General features: G+C 39.8%; 3 protein-coding genes across 3 annotated transcripts in view; all 3 read left to right on the plus strand.

Moving 5' to 3' along the window:
* LOC133710642 (homocysteine S-methyltransferase 3-like) overlaps nt 1–16,369 on the plus strand; it is a 94,196-nt gene that overhangs the window by 42,439 nt on the left and 35,388 nt on the right. The gene's annotated exons all lie outside the window — the stretch shown is intronic.
* On the plus strand, nt 13,410–13,952 carry LOC133711921 (disease resistance protein RPV1-like). Its single transcript, XM_062137992.1, has one exon. The coding sequence runs from the start codon at nt 13,410–13,412 to the stop codon at nt 13,950–13,952; it is 543 nt and encodes a 180-aa protein (XP_061993976.1).
* Nucleotides 14,053–14,922, plus strand: LOC133711922 (disease resistance protein Roq1-like; the record flags this gene model as incomplete). Its single annotated transcript, XM_062137993.1, has 1 exon — nt 14,053–14,922. A coding segment is annotated over exon 1 (729 nt), but the record flags the coding sequence as incomplete, so codon positions are not given.

Raw genomic sequence — 16,369 nt, forward strand, 5'->3', positions numbered from 1 at the left:
TGAAAAATAGCACATTCTTTAGTGAACTGATTCTTCCTCTGTAAATTTAGAAAGTATTTTGAAGGAATGGAGTACCCCAAATTTAAAGACCTATTAATTGCGGTGTCAAGTATCTCAGCTCTAGCACCTACGCCGTCATCTTATTTATATTATCTAAATGTTGCATCCAGTTTGTAGTCTGCTTGACTGTTGTTTCATCCATATTTGCATTCGGAGCAGAAAGGGGCAAGATCTATCTTGATTTTTACTGCATTAGAACTTAGAAGTGCCTCCTTCTTACTCCCATTACCATGTTGATGAACAATTGTAACTTCATAGTTGAACATATGTCTCTATCTTTACACGATAAGATTTACATAGGTTAATGTAATTGATAAATACATTGAACCCAAACAAGGTGTACACATTACACTATAATTTCCTTCTTCTTTCAAGCATCAAAGTAATGATTTACCAGTCTTCTAAGTCATCAATTGGAAATCTCATTGGCCTTAATGAGTTGTATCTAAATGATTGTAAAAATCCATTCAACATTTACAGGTTGCAAAATCTAGAGATTCTAAATGTGAGTGGATGCTCAAAACTTGTTACATTTCCAAAAATAAAGGGAATGATGAATTCATTAACAGACTTGAATCTAAGAGGCAGTTATAGAATTGCATCCGTCAATTGGAAAATTCATTGGGCTTTATTATTTGTGTCTAGATGGCTGTGAAAATCTTACAACTCTACCATGCAGCATGTATGAGTTACAAAATCTAGAGATCCTAAATGTGAGTGGATGCTCAAAGCTTGTTACATTTCCTACAAAAGCAAGCATTTCACATGATAACAGTGGCTCACTAGGGCTGCCCAAGCTCCGTGTACTCAGAATCAACGGATGTAATTTATCAACTGCTGATTTCATTAGGAGTCTTGATTGCTTGGAAACATTAACCGAACTTGATCTCTCATGTAACAATTTTGTTAGTGTTCCTGATTTTATCCTACAGTTTACAACTTGGAAATTCATAAATAGGGCCAATTATTTGTCAAATTATATACAGGATGACGTTTCAGAAGCTGAAATTTTGTCAAGCACCATTGTTTTATATGGATAGTACTGAAGTGGACTGGATACTAATCGTGACGTCATACGCTGAGTTGGCACCGACAAGCATGGTCCACTGTTCAATTTTTGACTCTCAGTTTGGACGAAATGTCCAAACTACCCCTTAATACTCTTTTGCTCATCTCTCTTCCTGAAACCCGAGAGCTCCTCCTCTCTCTCTCTCTCTCTCTCTCCCCCTTTCCCTCCCTCCTCCACCACGTCTTCTTCGGCCTTAGATCACGACACAATAACTCCAACCCATGTCCTCTTCCATAACCATGTCTCCGTCGACTACGACTGTTTGGCTCCAATTTTGTTGCAGCTGGTCAACAGTCTCTTTTCTGCGCGGGCGTGCCAGCACCGTTCGGGTGCGGTCGTCGGGGGTGTCCCTTGACCTGACTTTTTTCAAGCAATTGTGGACGAGGAGAGCACCAACCTCGTCGTGAGATTCTTTGTGCCTCGTGGTGAGGACTTTTGCTAATCTTCTTGCGTCACCAAATCGATACTCGATGTTGTAGATCGAGCAGAGCGAGAACCACCGGGAAGTAGAGAGAACTTGCTAAAGCGTGACTTTAGCTTGGCTGGGTTGCTAGGGCGTTACCCTTGCTTGGCTGGTTCTGTAACCGTTGTGGTCGCGGCACTACCGTCGGCTCCCGAGGAGACTAGGACCGAAGCACGTTGACAGAGGGTTTGGTGGCACTGAAAGTCGGCTTCTGAGAAGACTAGGACTAGGAGTATGATCACCGGTAAGAGAAAGAGAAGGAGATGAGTTGCTCTTAGAGAGGTTTGCTCTAGAGAGAACTTAGATCATCTTAGAGATGTTGTTGTTGAATGTGAATGTGTGTGTTAGAATGAGAGGAGAAGGTGTTTATATAGGGAAGAAAAAGAAGAGTGAAATGATGAGTGGAAGAAAAATAATGAAAGTAGATCTAAGTTCACTTGTAAAATATGGAAAAGATAGAGAAAAGATGAAATGAAAGCAAAGCATGAAGGTGCAGCAACATGGAAGTGGTGATGATCTATTAAAGAGATTGTGTTGGAAAAATATATCCAAGGAAAAAGAGAAAAGCATCTAGCTTTCTTCATGTGGGTAGGAAACATGAACATGTGAATATTGAGCTGGTTTTAGGTCAGTTTCTGCCTCTTTATTCCTTTAATTATTTCTCCAACAAGACTTCATTATATGCCTTCAACTTCTTCATATGAAATGTTCCACTATGAGTGTACATCATCCTGACAAATTTTCAGATTTTTATTCCATGTGGTTGGGCCGAAAATGCTGCTGGACCTCTTACAGGTCCAGTTTTCCAGTTTTGCTTCTGTAGAAAATTGGGCTGATTGTTTGAAGGCCTTCCACTCAAAAAAAGCTCTTGCACTCTTGATAAGAAATGATCCTTGGGCTGTCTAGAATGGATCTGGAAAGTTTCAGCACATTTCGATTTCATTTGGTTAGTCTGCCACCCCTCCTTCCTTGTTTAGCTCGGTTTCTCCTAGCCGAAGTAGGAAAATGTGCTAAAGTTAACTTTTCATGCTTCCATGCTTCCAGAGTAGGCTTTATTTAGCCTCTAAATATATATTTCGAGCTTGTCGACAATATATAGCTTAAGCCACTGACATTGGCTCAATTTCTCCAACACATGCCTTGTCAGGCCAAAATGTTCATTTTGGGTCCAAACAACGACAGCGGCACTCACCACCTCTCCACTCATATCGGCGGCTTCAGGAAGCGAGACATCCCCAAACACCACCGCTTGTCTTCAAGTAAGTAGGCGCAGCATTGACGACGCCCAGAAGATGCACCGGGAAGCGGGAGAATGATTAGAAGAGAACAGATTGTGAAGCAAATTTTGCTGGGTTTCTGTATGAGAGAGAGTTCAAGGAAAGAGAAAGTAAATCTAGAATTCTCTCTCCTGCACCGCTGGTCTCTAAGCACCACAGCGCTCACCTCCACCACAACCATGCTCCGCGGTCTCCGACGAGTCAAACCCAGCCTCCACGTCGTCTGGCGATGCCTAGAAGCCTCTATCTCTCTCTCCCCCCCCTCACCCTTTGCGATCCCAAAACCCTTTTTTCTTTTTTCTTTTTTTCGATTTTCAGCAAAACAAGCTCCAATTTGGTGCTAATTCTCACTGCATCTTGTGATTTGAGCTAGGTTGCTTTTGATTATAGAGGTTCACTCATTCATGATTTGATTTGATTTTGAATTTTATTAGTATGGTTGGTGAGTTTGTGATTTTTTTTTTTTTGCTCATAAAATTTAGGTATGGTTTTTTGTTTTCTTATTTCATGTGATAATCTTGATGGGTTTTTAATAATCTGAGTTGGGTCTGTTGAAAGCTTGGAAATTTTTGATGGGTTTTTGGTAATCTGAGATGGGTGTGTGTTTGATTTGTGAATTGATGGGTTTAAGAAGTGACAAGGGGGAGGGTGTTTGTGATGAGGTGGAGATGCCTGCAGAGGTTGCTGTCGCGGCCGTCCACTGTTTCGAAGAATTGCAGAAATTTCAATCACAGGGTCGTCGGATTTGATGTGAATTTCTGGGTTTTTTTTTTTTTCTTCTGGTGTGGATTTCTGGTTTCTGCTGCTGGATTTTGCAGTGATTTGAAGTTGGCTCATCTGGGTTTTATCACAAGGTCGGGTTGGATTGGATGCTTTTTACGATTTTGATTTTGGGTGGCGAAGATGAAGTGAAATATGGTTTTGATGGTTTGGGTGGTGGTGGGAATGCCTCTGGAGAGTACAGAGATGGTGGGTTTGGGGAGATTGGAAGATGAGGGAGAACAGAGAGAGAGAGAGTGTAGTCGGAGACTGATTTTGATGGTGAAGAGGATTGAGAGCAGGAAGTGAGGTAGGAGAGGAGGATTGGGTTGCGCTCATGGTGGCGGTTGAGCTGATGTGGTTGCGCTTATGGTGGCGGTTGAGCAGAGCTGCAAAGAGATCTGAGTTTTTAGGGTTAGAGGGAGGGTTGTGGGATTTAGGAGAGGAGAAGAGGGTAGTTTGGACATTTCGTCCAAACTGAGAGTCAAAAACTGAACAGTGGGCCATGCTTGTCGGTGCCAACTCAGCGTATGACGTCACGATTAGAGTCAAAGTCAAATTTTGGACTAGGCTGATGGAAATTGGAAGTGCAGGGACGATGTTGATTAAAAAAAAAAGTCAGGGACCAAAGTGATTTTAGGCCTAAAGTTTGAGGGACTAAACTGAATTTAATCCATAATAAATTGATCTAACTAAATGTCTTTATATGATATGTCACAGGTGTCGAAAGATCAAAGCCAAGTTTACTTCTGAATATAACTATCTTGAAGATGAACTTACCGTATAGCAGATGCTGAGAGGATACTAAAACACTGAGTACCAAAGGCATTCGATGATACAGATTTAGTCGGTTAATTTTTGTAGAATATTCTGTAAATATTTACTTTCCTTGTAGATGTAGATTATATTTTCTGTATAATTGTAGGAGATCGTTTCCTATTAGGATTACTCTTGTATCACTTTATAAACCCTATTCTTGGGGGTGAATATTATTGAAGCATTCCAAACATATCGAATTCTTATTTTCTACTTGGTATCAGAGCAGGTTCAATCCTGTAAACTTGCACCGTACTTTGAAACCCGAAATCGAAAGCTGAAAAACACCCAAACCTTGAAGTTCGAAATAAGTCTTGAAGGTCACCATCAATTGCCACACCTTTTGTTTAATTAAAAGGTGACGTATCCCTTATTTAATTAAAAGTTGCTTGGGGCATCTTTTGTTTGATTGAACACCAGCCAACAAGACTCCTGCTGCACCATTGCCCCACTGACAATTCTGCTGCAGCCAACAAACAAACCAAGCTATACGGACCACCAGACCAAATTTATCCTTCCACCCAAATTTATCTTTCCAGCTTCACCCTTACAAAGTCAGTTTCGAAATTGTCTCTGACAACCTTGAAAAGCAACATCACGTGACCCATCCTATAGGCCTAGCCGACAAGCTCTGCTGCAATCTTGCTGAAGCCGCCAAGCCGAGCCAAGCCGTGCCACTCTAGCCGACAAAGCCTGTCTTGCTGCGCTGCTGCAGCTCCATTTTTTGACTTCGTACAGGCCTTTTTTCTGCTACATGGAATCCGACCCCACCACCTTTGCACTCCACAACATGCCTCCACCACGCGACCTTTTGGGTAAAATAAATCCATATGCAAACACAAAGTGTCCGGTTTGTAGAAATTTGGGTCATAGCAAACAACGGTGTTATGAAGTAATTGGCTACCCTGATTGGTGGGATTTCACCAAGAAACCGCGAAAGAACCCTGGAAAAGCTACCGTGGCTACTGCAGAGGAAGAGCAACCATCTAATGCCTCCGCTAATGTAGCACAGTCAGGTATAAGGGGTAAGGTGTCTGTGAATAGTTCTTGGATAATTGATACAAGTGCATCTGACCATATGACTAATGATCCTAGCCTCTTGAAAAAGCTGAAACCCTCCTCTCAACATATTGTTTCTACTGCTGATGGTACTCCAACTCCAGTAACCGGAGAAGGCTCTGTTGTCCTATCTGACACATTAACCCTTGACTCTGTATTGGTTGTCCCTTCACTAGCATATAACCTCCTATCTGTTAGCCAGATTATCCTAGCACTAGCATGTATTGTGACTTTTTATCCCTCTTTCTGTGTGTTTCAGGACATTCTGACTCGGCGGATTCTTGGTTATGGTGTCAGAAGGGGGAAACTCTACTACTTGGATCTGACAGCAAGTGGAGAGCAACAGCTGTTAGGACAAGTGAATCAGGTCAATGGGGTAGAGAATGCTAAGGAAACAGTGTGGTTGTGGCATCGTCGTTTGGGTCATCTGTCTTTCAGTTATCTTAAGAAACTACAACCTCAGTTATTTTCGATTGTTAGTGATTCAGATTTTCGTTGTGATATCTGTGAACTGGCTAAAAGTCATCGAATTTCGTATTCACCTAGTCTCAATAGAAGTCCCATTCCGTTTATGAAAATTCATTCTGATGTTTGGGGTCCTGCCAAGATCCCGTCTTTCTCTGGAGCTCGATATTATGTGACTTTTATTGATGATTGTACTCGTATGACTTGGGTGTCTTTATTGAAGAACAAGAGTGATGTGTGTTCCATGTTCAAAGAGTTTCACAAGATGGTGTCTACACAGTACCAACAGAATATTCGAGTTTTCCAATCTGACAATGGCGGAGAATATATTAATGGTCCTATGCAGGAGTTTATGCAATCTCATGGAATTCGACATCAGACTTCTAACTCATATACTCCTCAACAGAACGGATTGGCAGAAAGGAAGAATCGCCAGTTACTTGAAGTTGTCCGTGCCTCTTTGTTTGGCATGCATGTACCTCGTGAATATTGGGGAGAAGCTGTGAAGTCCGCCGCTTACCTCATTAATCGTACTCCCTCTCGGGTAATTGAATTTCAAAATCCTCAGCAGAAACTTCAGAGCCTTATGTCACTTCCGTCGTTACCAAATCTTGAACCTCGCGTGTTTGGATGCGTAGCCTATGTTCATATTCCCAAGCCTCAACGCAGCAAGCTTGATCCCCGTGCCCGTAAGTGTATATTTGTTGGTTATGCGGAATTCAAAAAGGGTTATCGATGTTATGATCCTCTTACTGGTACTATGTATGTTTCTCTTGATGTTGCATTTCGCGAATCTGAGCCTTATTATTTAGGGGGAGTTTCGGAGTCTTCCCTTCAGGGGGAGAGAGGTTGTGAAGGAAATCCTCAAGATTTATTTGCATTTGAAGAGTTTGAAGAATTAGAAGCTTTGGAATCAAGATTTGGAGTTGGGAATTCTTCTCCAACTGAAATTCTAACTGAAAGCGAAATAGCAAACGAAAAAGAAAAAGAAGAGAATTCTCCAACTGAAGAAACAGAAACTGCTTCCGTGAGAAACGAAAAAGAAAAAGAAAAGGGAACTGCTGCCGTGGGTCCATCCATCTGCCAAAGAAACAATGAAACTGCCGTGGGAAGAGAAATTGGACTAGAAAAAGGAGAAAGTGGAAAAGGAATAGATGGTGATGCCGTGGGGCCCTCCATCTGCCAAGGAAACAATGAAATTGCCGTAGGAAGAGAAATTGGACAAGAAAAAGGACAAAGTGGAAAAGGAATAGATGGTGATGCCGTGGGGTCCTCCAGAATAGATGGTGATACCGTGGGGTCCTCTAGCCAACATCATAATTCGTCAAATATGACAGATGCAGAGTTCTTCCCCCTCTCTACACCGTCAACTAAAGAATCCGCTGCGAATGTTTCTCCTCAGGTACCTTTAATTTCGAATGAATCATCTGGGGTAGATAATATTGAGCCTAGGAAATCACAGAGGGTTACCAAGGGCATTCCTAAGAAACAATATGAACCAGACATCAAAACCAAAGCTAAATATCCTATAGCTAATTACATGTCTAACCATAGGTTGTCTGGGTCACATGCACTTGTTGTTGATCAATTATCCACTGTATCTATTCCTAGTAGTGTACAGGATGCTTTGGCAGATCCTAAGTGGACTCAAGCGATGAATGAAGAACTAGAGGCTTTGCAAAAAAATTTGACTTGGGATATTGTGACTATGCCTGCTGGAAAGAAGACTGTTGGATGCCGATGGGTGTTTACAGTAAAACTTAAAGCTGATGGGAGCATTGACAGGTACAAAGCCAGATTAGTTGCCAAAGGTTACACTCAGCGCTATGGGATTGATTATGAAGAGACGTTTGCCCCTGTAGCAAAGATCAATACTGTTCGAATCTTGATTTCACTTGCAGCAAATAAAGATTGGCCTCTGCATCAATTTGATGTGAAGAATGCGTTCCTCAATGGTAACTTGGAGGAAGAAGTATATATGGACATGCCACCAGGAGTGAAAAATTTGCCTTATGATACTGGCAAGGTTTGTAAGTTGAAGAAGTCTCTTTACGGTTTGAAGCAGTCTCCGAGAGCTTGGTTTGGAAGATTCTCTAAGTCCATGAGGGCGTTTGGATATAAACAAAGCAACTCAGATCACACTTTGTTCATCAAACATCGTCAGGGGAAGATTACCGCTCTAATTGTATATGTTGATGATATGGTTGTCACAGGGGATGACTTAAAAGAGATGGAGGCTCTACAAAAGTATCTTTCTAAGGAATTTGAGATGAAGGACCTTGGGCAATTGAAGTACTTCCTTGGAATTGAAGTTGCAAGGTCTAAGAAGGGGATTTCTTTGTCCCAACGTAAGTATGTACTTGACTTGTTAGCTGAGACCGGAATGCTTGACTGCAACCCTATTGAGACACCGATCGAGATGAATCACAACCTCGCCATCTATCCGGATCAGGTTCCAACTGATAAAGGAAGGTACCAACGTCTAGTAGGAAGACTTATTTATCTTTCTCATACTAGGCCTGATATTGCTTATGCTGTGAGTGTGGTCAGTCAATTTATGCATTGTCCTAGTGAAGAGCATATGGATGCAGTGTATCGTATTTTGAGATATCTTAAAATGGCACCTGGAAGGGGTTTGTTGTTTGAAAAAAAGGAAGAGTTGGAGGTTGTGGGTTACACAGATGCAGATTGGCTGGTGATAAGACGGACAGACGGTCTACATCTGGGTATTTTACCTTTGTTGGAGGAAACCTTGTGACTTGGCGTAGCAAGAAACAGAAGGTTGTTGCAAGGTCAAGTGCTGAAGCTGAGTTTCGAGGTATGGCACATGGAGTCTGTGAGATTTTGTGGATTCGTAATGTGTTGAAAGATTTGAGTTTTAAGCTCAAGAAGCCTATGGATTTGCATTGTGATAGCAAGTCTGCTATTGAAATTGCTCATAATCCTGTTCAGCATGACCGGACTAAGCATGTGGAAGTAGATCGACATTTCATTAAGGAAAACCTGGACAGGAAAATCATCTGTTTCCCTTTTGTGTATACAGAAGATCAGTTAGCAGATGTTCTTACGAAAGGAGTGTCAAGGAAAGTGTTTGACAACTCGATTGACAAGTTGGGCATGATTGACATCTATGCACCAACTTGAGGGGGAGTGTAGAATATTCTGTAAATATTTACTTTCCTTGTAGATGTAGATTATATTTTCTGTATAATTGTAGGAGATCGTTTCCTATTAGGATTACTCTTGTATCACTTTATAAACCCTATTCTTGGGGGTGAATATTATTGAAGCATTCCAAACATATCGAATTCTTATTTTCTCAAAGGCATTCATTCAGGTACCAATCATAATATAGCACTACAGAGTACAGTCTGTTCAGTCGACACAACATAGGTCGCTACCTTCTTTCCTTTATGTTTATTCCTTGTTCTAATTTCGCTGTGAAGAATGTTTGTCGAGGCTATTCTTACATCCTGACATTTTGAATTGTAATTCATGATAAAGAAACTAGCTTTTATATCATACTGTACTAAAAAGTAGTTTTGAGCCGAACCTATATTTATATAATGCCATCTCTTACATTTATATCATGTTGTACTAAAACTATCTTTTAGAGCCGAACCTTGGAGCTGGTTTATCATATGTGTCCATGTCTTCTCTTTGTGGTATGATCGTACTTAATTTGCTAAGAAAATCTAGATATCATTGTTTTTTTTTTTTCCTAGTCATAGCCTAGATTGGATAGCCTTAAATCACCACCAGGCATCTACTGCTACATTGTGATTCAGATATAACATCCATCTCTATTGAATGAAGCCAATTAGGGTTGCCTTTATATCTGTCCAATTTCACTCATAGGAATTATAGAGAGTCGATGGCATTCATTAGAGCAACTATTTTTTGTATCATCCTGTATTGAAAGTAGTTCATTATAGCAACTTAAAGGTTAGAAATGTCATTTTGTGCCGAATGAAAGGAATGCTGAACCTCCACCTCGATTCCCTTCATAAAACAGGGGCCTCCTCATGGAAGCATTGCAGACCGATCAACCATGGCTGCAGTGCTTCAGCTGAGTCCTTTGGACTAGCCACCCCAAGTTTCATAGCTCCCACTAACCAAAACGAACCCATATCCATAGCCAAGGACACTTCCCCAACTGGGTCACTCAAAACTGTAAAACCATAAACCAAGTGAAGCAACTTCACTGTCACATCACTAAGAAAGGCCTCAGCCAGAGACCCTCTAATGTCACCAAGCTTATTAGCACATGCGCCAAAACGGGCACCTTCGAAAGCTTAGACTGTGCCCGAAAGAAGAAGAAGAAGAAACAAAGGGTGTATCGTTCATGTACAATTCTCTGATAAAGGGTTACTCTGGTTGTGGGCTTAGTTACGAGGCTATTGGGCTCTATGTTCAGATGTTGCATTGAGCGCGTGCTCGAAGATTGTGCCTTTCTGTGAAGGGGTTCAGCTCCATGGGCCGCTTGTCAAGATGGGTTTGGAGAGAGATGTGTTTATTGGAATTCTTTGATTCGTTTCTACTATGGGCCGCTTGATGAAATGCTTGAGAGAGACACTGTGTCGTGGAGTAGTTTGATACTTTGATTTGTGGTTAAATTTAACCATTGTGCTTAAGAATTTGCTTAATTATATAAGATATCCAAACTGATTATTCCTATTCTTTTTGTTGTGTATATGTGAACCCCAGAAAGATGAAGATCTTGAAGAGAATGAGGAAAATGGTCAACTAAAAAAAAAAAAAAAGTTTTAACTTTGAATATGAATGAATGAATACAAGGTGATTTCTGGGGTGGATTCATAGCATTTTCTTGGGGTGTAATATGGACAAAAATGCTAAACTGGAAATTTTAGCCCAACTATAGCAACAGTTAACCCTTTTTGGTTTGGCTAATAATATTAAGTACCATATACTGTTTTTTTTTTTCCCTTTTTTTTGGGAGACAAGTTAAAGTTAAGCTATGTATATGTGAATATTTAACTTTATCTTTCTGCCTTAACAGGTATTTTTAAATAATGAAAGATGAGAATTTAGCTTCTGACAGTAACGTGGCAAAGTATACAAAGTCCCAAATCAGTCTCATTTTCGCATGAACACCCTAGGGATTTTCATTGACCCGTCTTTTAATAGCAGAGCATGAATGAGACAAATTTCATTTATTTTTGATTTTGATATAGGTACATTTGGACTACCTTGATGCTCATCATAATAACCGCATCTTATTAGGTAATTAATTTTGTTCATGATTCATTACACCGTTTTTTGTTTATGATTTGGTGATTTACTATCAGTTTTCTTAAAGATTTTAAACTGTTAACCTTGTTGTTTTGTCTGATACAGGCCACAATTCAGGGTTTTGAGGCCAAAGGTTTCTCTAAAGAAGAAGCCAAAGCCCTGTTCAGGAAAAGTGTAGAAATTGCAATAGAGGCACGAGAAATTTACTATGACAAATACACCAAAGGTTCTTGGGATTTTGTGGACACAGGAAAGCCTTCAAGACATCCAGTTCGAGTTGCAGCGTCTGTGAGAAGCTATGGAGCCTATTTGGCTGATGGTCCCGAGTATAGGTGAGTTAACTCAACATATGATTTGTGTGTTCACTGTATATTATTTGGACATGGAACAAGAAAATGGTGACATCTCTGCATATTAATTTCTTGTACATTGTTTATAACTTTATATGAGCATCATTGATAGTCGGGTTCTGATTCTTTATGGATTATTTCCCTTTGTAGTGGCAACTACGGCGATGCAGTGACTCTAGAAAGATTGAAAGATTTCCACAGGGAAAGGGTCCAGATTCTAGCAACCTCTGGTGCTGATCTAATTGCATTTGAGACAACACCGAATAAACTGGAGGCAAAGGTAATATGCTTTATTCGCCATAAGCATTGGAAAGTGTCAGGACTATACATAATGCTGAGCTCAATGTCAGAAAATTTAAGATGAGGGTGTTTCAGTCATCTTTATTTAGACTAATTGTGCCAACAGTTCCCACTTTGGGTTTGGCTAAATACCTTGCTTAAATGTGACGGTGCAGGCATATGCTGAACTTCTTGAGGAAGAAGCAATAGATATTCCAGCATGGTTTACTTTTGCTTCTAAAGATGGAATCAATGTGGTGAGTGGTGATTCCATCTTTGAGTGTGCCTCTATTGTTAATGTATGCAAGCAAGTTTTTGCTGTTGGAATCAACTGCACGCCGCCTAGATTTATGCAGGGGCTGATTTCATCTATCGGAAGGTTAGATCTTTGGTTAATTGGAATAAATTAGCATATGTAACTTAGCCCCTCAACATTTTAGTATAATTGATATTCCTTTGCCTATCAAATGTGCAGGTAACAAGCAAACCAATAGTGATATACCCCAATAGTGATGAGACCTATGATGGTCAGTGCAAGCAATGGGTGGTAAGTATTCATACACAGTAGTTGTTGCCCTATTCTTTTGGCTATAGCATCTGAAGTTAGATAATTTGATTCATGGTATAATTTACAAAGTAATGTTCTTTTTGTTGGATATAATGTTATATTACCAAATGGTGAATCTTGTACCATTTGTTGGTAAAACTATGAAATCGACATTCCTTGAATTGGGTATAATAAACTGTTCCATGGATGATGAAAATGTTGGTTTAACATGTTTGTGAAAAAGCCTAGACATGTGCTTTCCATTGCAGCCATCGAGTGGGCGGGTTGATGAAGAGTTTGCAGAAATAGTCATAGAGAAGTGGCGTGAGGCTGGGGCGGGTTGATGAAATTACATAAAACAAAACGAGATAGAAAATAAACAGACCTCCAAATACCATGAGGGCAATATCTAAGGCTCTTTCTAACAAGTCTTATGCAGTTAACGACGTTTAGTTGAGTTCTGAAAATGAGATGTAAATACTTGTAACCGATGCTAAGAATAAGGGCATGTGTCTTTTTCATTTCCTTATTTTGCAACTCCAAGGAAGTAACAAATTACTATCACCATGGTGCTGCTGCTGCTGAATGGTGACTGGTGAGGTTGTTGTAACACCGAATAACAGTGCTTTTTCTACATTTCGAAGTTAAATCTCACTAGCATTCTGTAATGTGTCCTTAAGATTGATAATTTCCCCGTCAAGCATCAAGGTAATGATTTTCCAAGTCTGAAAAGTCATCACCTCTCAAAAAGAAAAAGAAAAGAAAAGAAAAGAAAAGATTATTCATACGTCCGAGTCAAAAAGAAAAAGTGAAAGCAATCATACATTGATACAGTAAAAGAGAAGTTGCAACTTGCAAAGAATGGTTCTCATTTTATCAATTTCAACCTCACATTCACATTGCAGCAGGGACTGTCTACTTGGAGAGTTGAGATATCAGATCTACTGATCTACAATAGAAAAGCACTCTAGGAAGGCAACACCACATGGGGCAACGCAAATCAAAGCAAAATATGGCTTGTCTGCCCACTGAAGCAGCAGCCAGTTCTTCATCTTCTTCTCTCCCACGTTCTTCGACTGACCAAAATCATTACACCTACGAGGTGTTCTTGAGTTTTCGAGGTGAGGATACGCACTTTAATTTCACAGATCATCTGCATAGCCTTTTGTGTGAGAGGGGAATTGAGACCTTCATAGATGATGAGCTCAGAAGAGGAGAAGACATATCACAAGAGCTTCTCAAAGCAATTGAGGAGTCGAGAGTTTCAATCATCGTCTTCTCTCAAAATTATGCTTCGTCAAGGTGGTGCTTAGATGAGCTGGTCAAGATACTTGAATGCAGAAAATCAAAAGGACAAGAGGTTAGAGCGGTTTTCTACAAGGTGGATCCCTCAGATGTCCGACACCAAAGAGGTGCTTTCGGTAAGGCATTTGCTACGCTTGATCAATGCAAATACAAGGATAAGATGGGCAAATGGAAGGCAGCTCTCAAGGAAGCAGCAGATTTGTCTGGATGGCCTTTGAAGGATGGCGAGTATGTCTCTAACCCCAACTAGCCAGTTAATTAGTTAGCCTATTTTTTAAGACACCATTAATCTTCTACTTTATTTGATTTCGTATGTATGTTTTTAAAATCATAGGTCCGAGGCTAAATTTATCAAGAAGATTATTGGCGAGTTGTCCGCCCGAGTAGTAAACCCTTCATGTGAGTTGCACGTTACTGAACATCCAGTTGGATTAGAGTCTTGTAGAGAAGATGTCAACAGACTTTTACATGCCAAGGAAAATATTGTTCGCATGGTAGGCATATGGGGACCTGGTGGAATAGGAAAGACCACAATTGCGAAAGATGTGTTTAATTCAATTCAGCATAAGTTTGCATGCAGTTGTTTCTTGGCAGATGTTAGATCAAATGCCCTAGTCCAACTGCAAGAGACACTTTTGTTTGATATTTTAAAGGACGAAACTTTGAGGGTGCACAATGTTGATAAAGCAGTCGGTTTGATAAAGACAAGGATGCGAAATAAAAAAGTTCTCTTAATCCTTGATGACGTGAGTCATTCTAGCCAATTACAAAACTTAGTTCCATCCCCTGATTGTTTTGGACCGGGCAGTAGAATTCTCATAACAACAAGAGATAAACGTTGGCTAATTGCTCATCAAGTTGATGAAGTATATGAGGTCAAGATGTTAAAGGATCATCAAGCTTTGAACTTGTTTAGTTTGAATGCATTCAAAAGAAATGGACCTCCAGGGGATTATCTGAAACTTGCACAACGTGCAGTACGCTATGCCCAGGGCCTTCCATTAGCTTTGATAGTTTTAGGGTCTCATCTATTTCGTAGAAGCAGAGAGGAGTGGGAAGCTACATTAGATAGTTGTAGGGGAGAAGATCCCCACAGAGAGATAAGAGACGTGCTCAAAATAAGTTATGATGCTCTGGGAGTAGATTTAAAAGAATGTTTTCTTGATATCGCTTGTTTCTTTAAAGGGGCGCACGTAGATCATGTGAAACCAATACTAGAAGCTTGCTATGATCTCAAATCAGTGACTGCTATTGCACAACTCAAAGAAAAAGCCTTGATAAGAATTGACAGAGATAGGATTTGGATGCATGACTTGATAGAAGAGATGGGTAAAGACATAGTGTATCAAGAGTCACCTGGTGAGCCCGGGAAACGCAGCAGAGTGTGGAGTGAAGAAGATATCAACCATGTTCTAACAAATAATACAGTAAGTATATATATTAGTGATAGTTGTGTTTTTCAATTTAGAAATCATTTTATATTGAAATAATTTATTGCTAAAACCTTGAAGAAAACTCCATTAAAACAGTACTTGTGCTTCGAAGAAATTGCTATTTTTGTTTTGTTTCTTCTGTCTGAATAGAAATTGCAACCATAAATGTTGCTAGGTTAATATGCTTGCTTTCTTTTACTGTAGGAAACAAATAAAGTTATAGGCATCCAGATTCCGGAACAATCATCTACGATATCTTTGAATGCTACAAGCTTCTCAAAAATGAAGAATCTTAGATATATTTCTATTAGCAAGTTTATGAAATATAAATGTTTCCCTAGAGACATCGATTATCTCTCCAACCAGTTGAGGTGGCTTGATTGGCCTAGATGTCCGTTGCAATCTTTTCCATCCGATTATCATGCAAACAAACTTGTAAAGCTCAATATTTCTGAGAGTCGCGGAATCACACAACTATGGGAGGGAAGTAAGGTACTATAATCTAATAATCTATTTTATTTCAAGACTTTTTTTTTCATTAAAAAATAAATAATAGATAACTATGTTGTAACTGCCTTTGCTGGGTTGATGTTTTTCTTTTTCTTTTGCCATACAGAATTTTTCAAGGCTAACATGTATGAATTTAAGCAGTTGTGAATCCCTAAAAGGACTTCCAGACTTCAGTGGAATCCCCAACTTGAAAGAGTTGGATCTAGCAAATTGTAAAAATCTTACAACAATACCATGCAGCACATATGAGTTACAAAATCTGGAGATCCTAAATGTGAGTGGATGCTCAAATCTTGTTACATTTCCAACAAAAGCAAGCATTTCACATGATCATGACAGTGGTTCACTAGCGCTTCCCAAGCTCCGTGTATTCAGAATCAACGGATGTAATTTATCAACTGCTGATTTCATTGGGAGTCTTGATTGCTTGCAAACATTAACCGAACTTGATCTCTCAAGTAACAATTTTGTTACTGTTCCTGCACTTGGCAAATTTGTCAACTTGCCAAAGATTGACTTGCGTTGTTGTAAGAGACTTCGAGAGATTCCAGAGCTTCCACCAAATATACTCGAGGTAAATGCGAGTGATTGTGAATCACTGGAGAGATTTTTGATATTGCCCAAGTCTTTGAAAACGCTAGAGATGAACTTGTGGAATTGCCATAGATTTAGTTACAGTCTGTGCTATGACATGATGGAAAATATTTTGCTGAATAATCAGGTC

Source organism: Rosa rugosa, chromosome 5 (genome assembly GCF_958449725.1).
Source record: "Rosa rugosa chromosome 5, drRosRugo1.1, whole genome shotgun sequence".
Lineage (NCBI taxonomy): Eukaryota > Viridiplantae > Streptophyta > Magnoliopsida > Rosales > Rosaceae > Rosa > Rosa rugosa.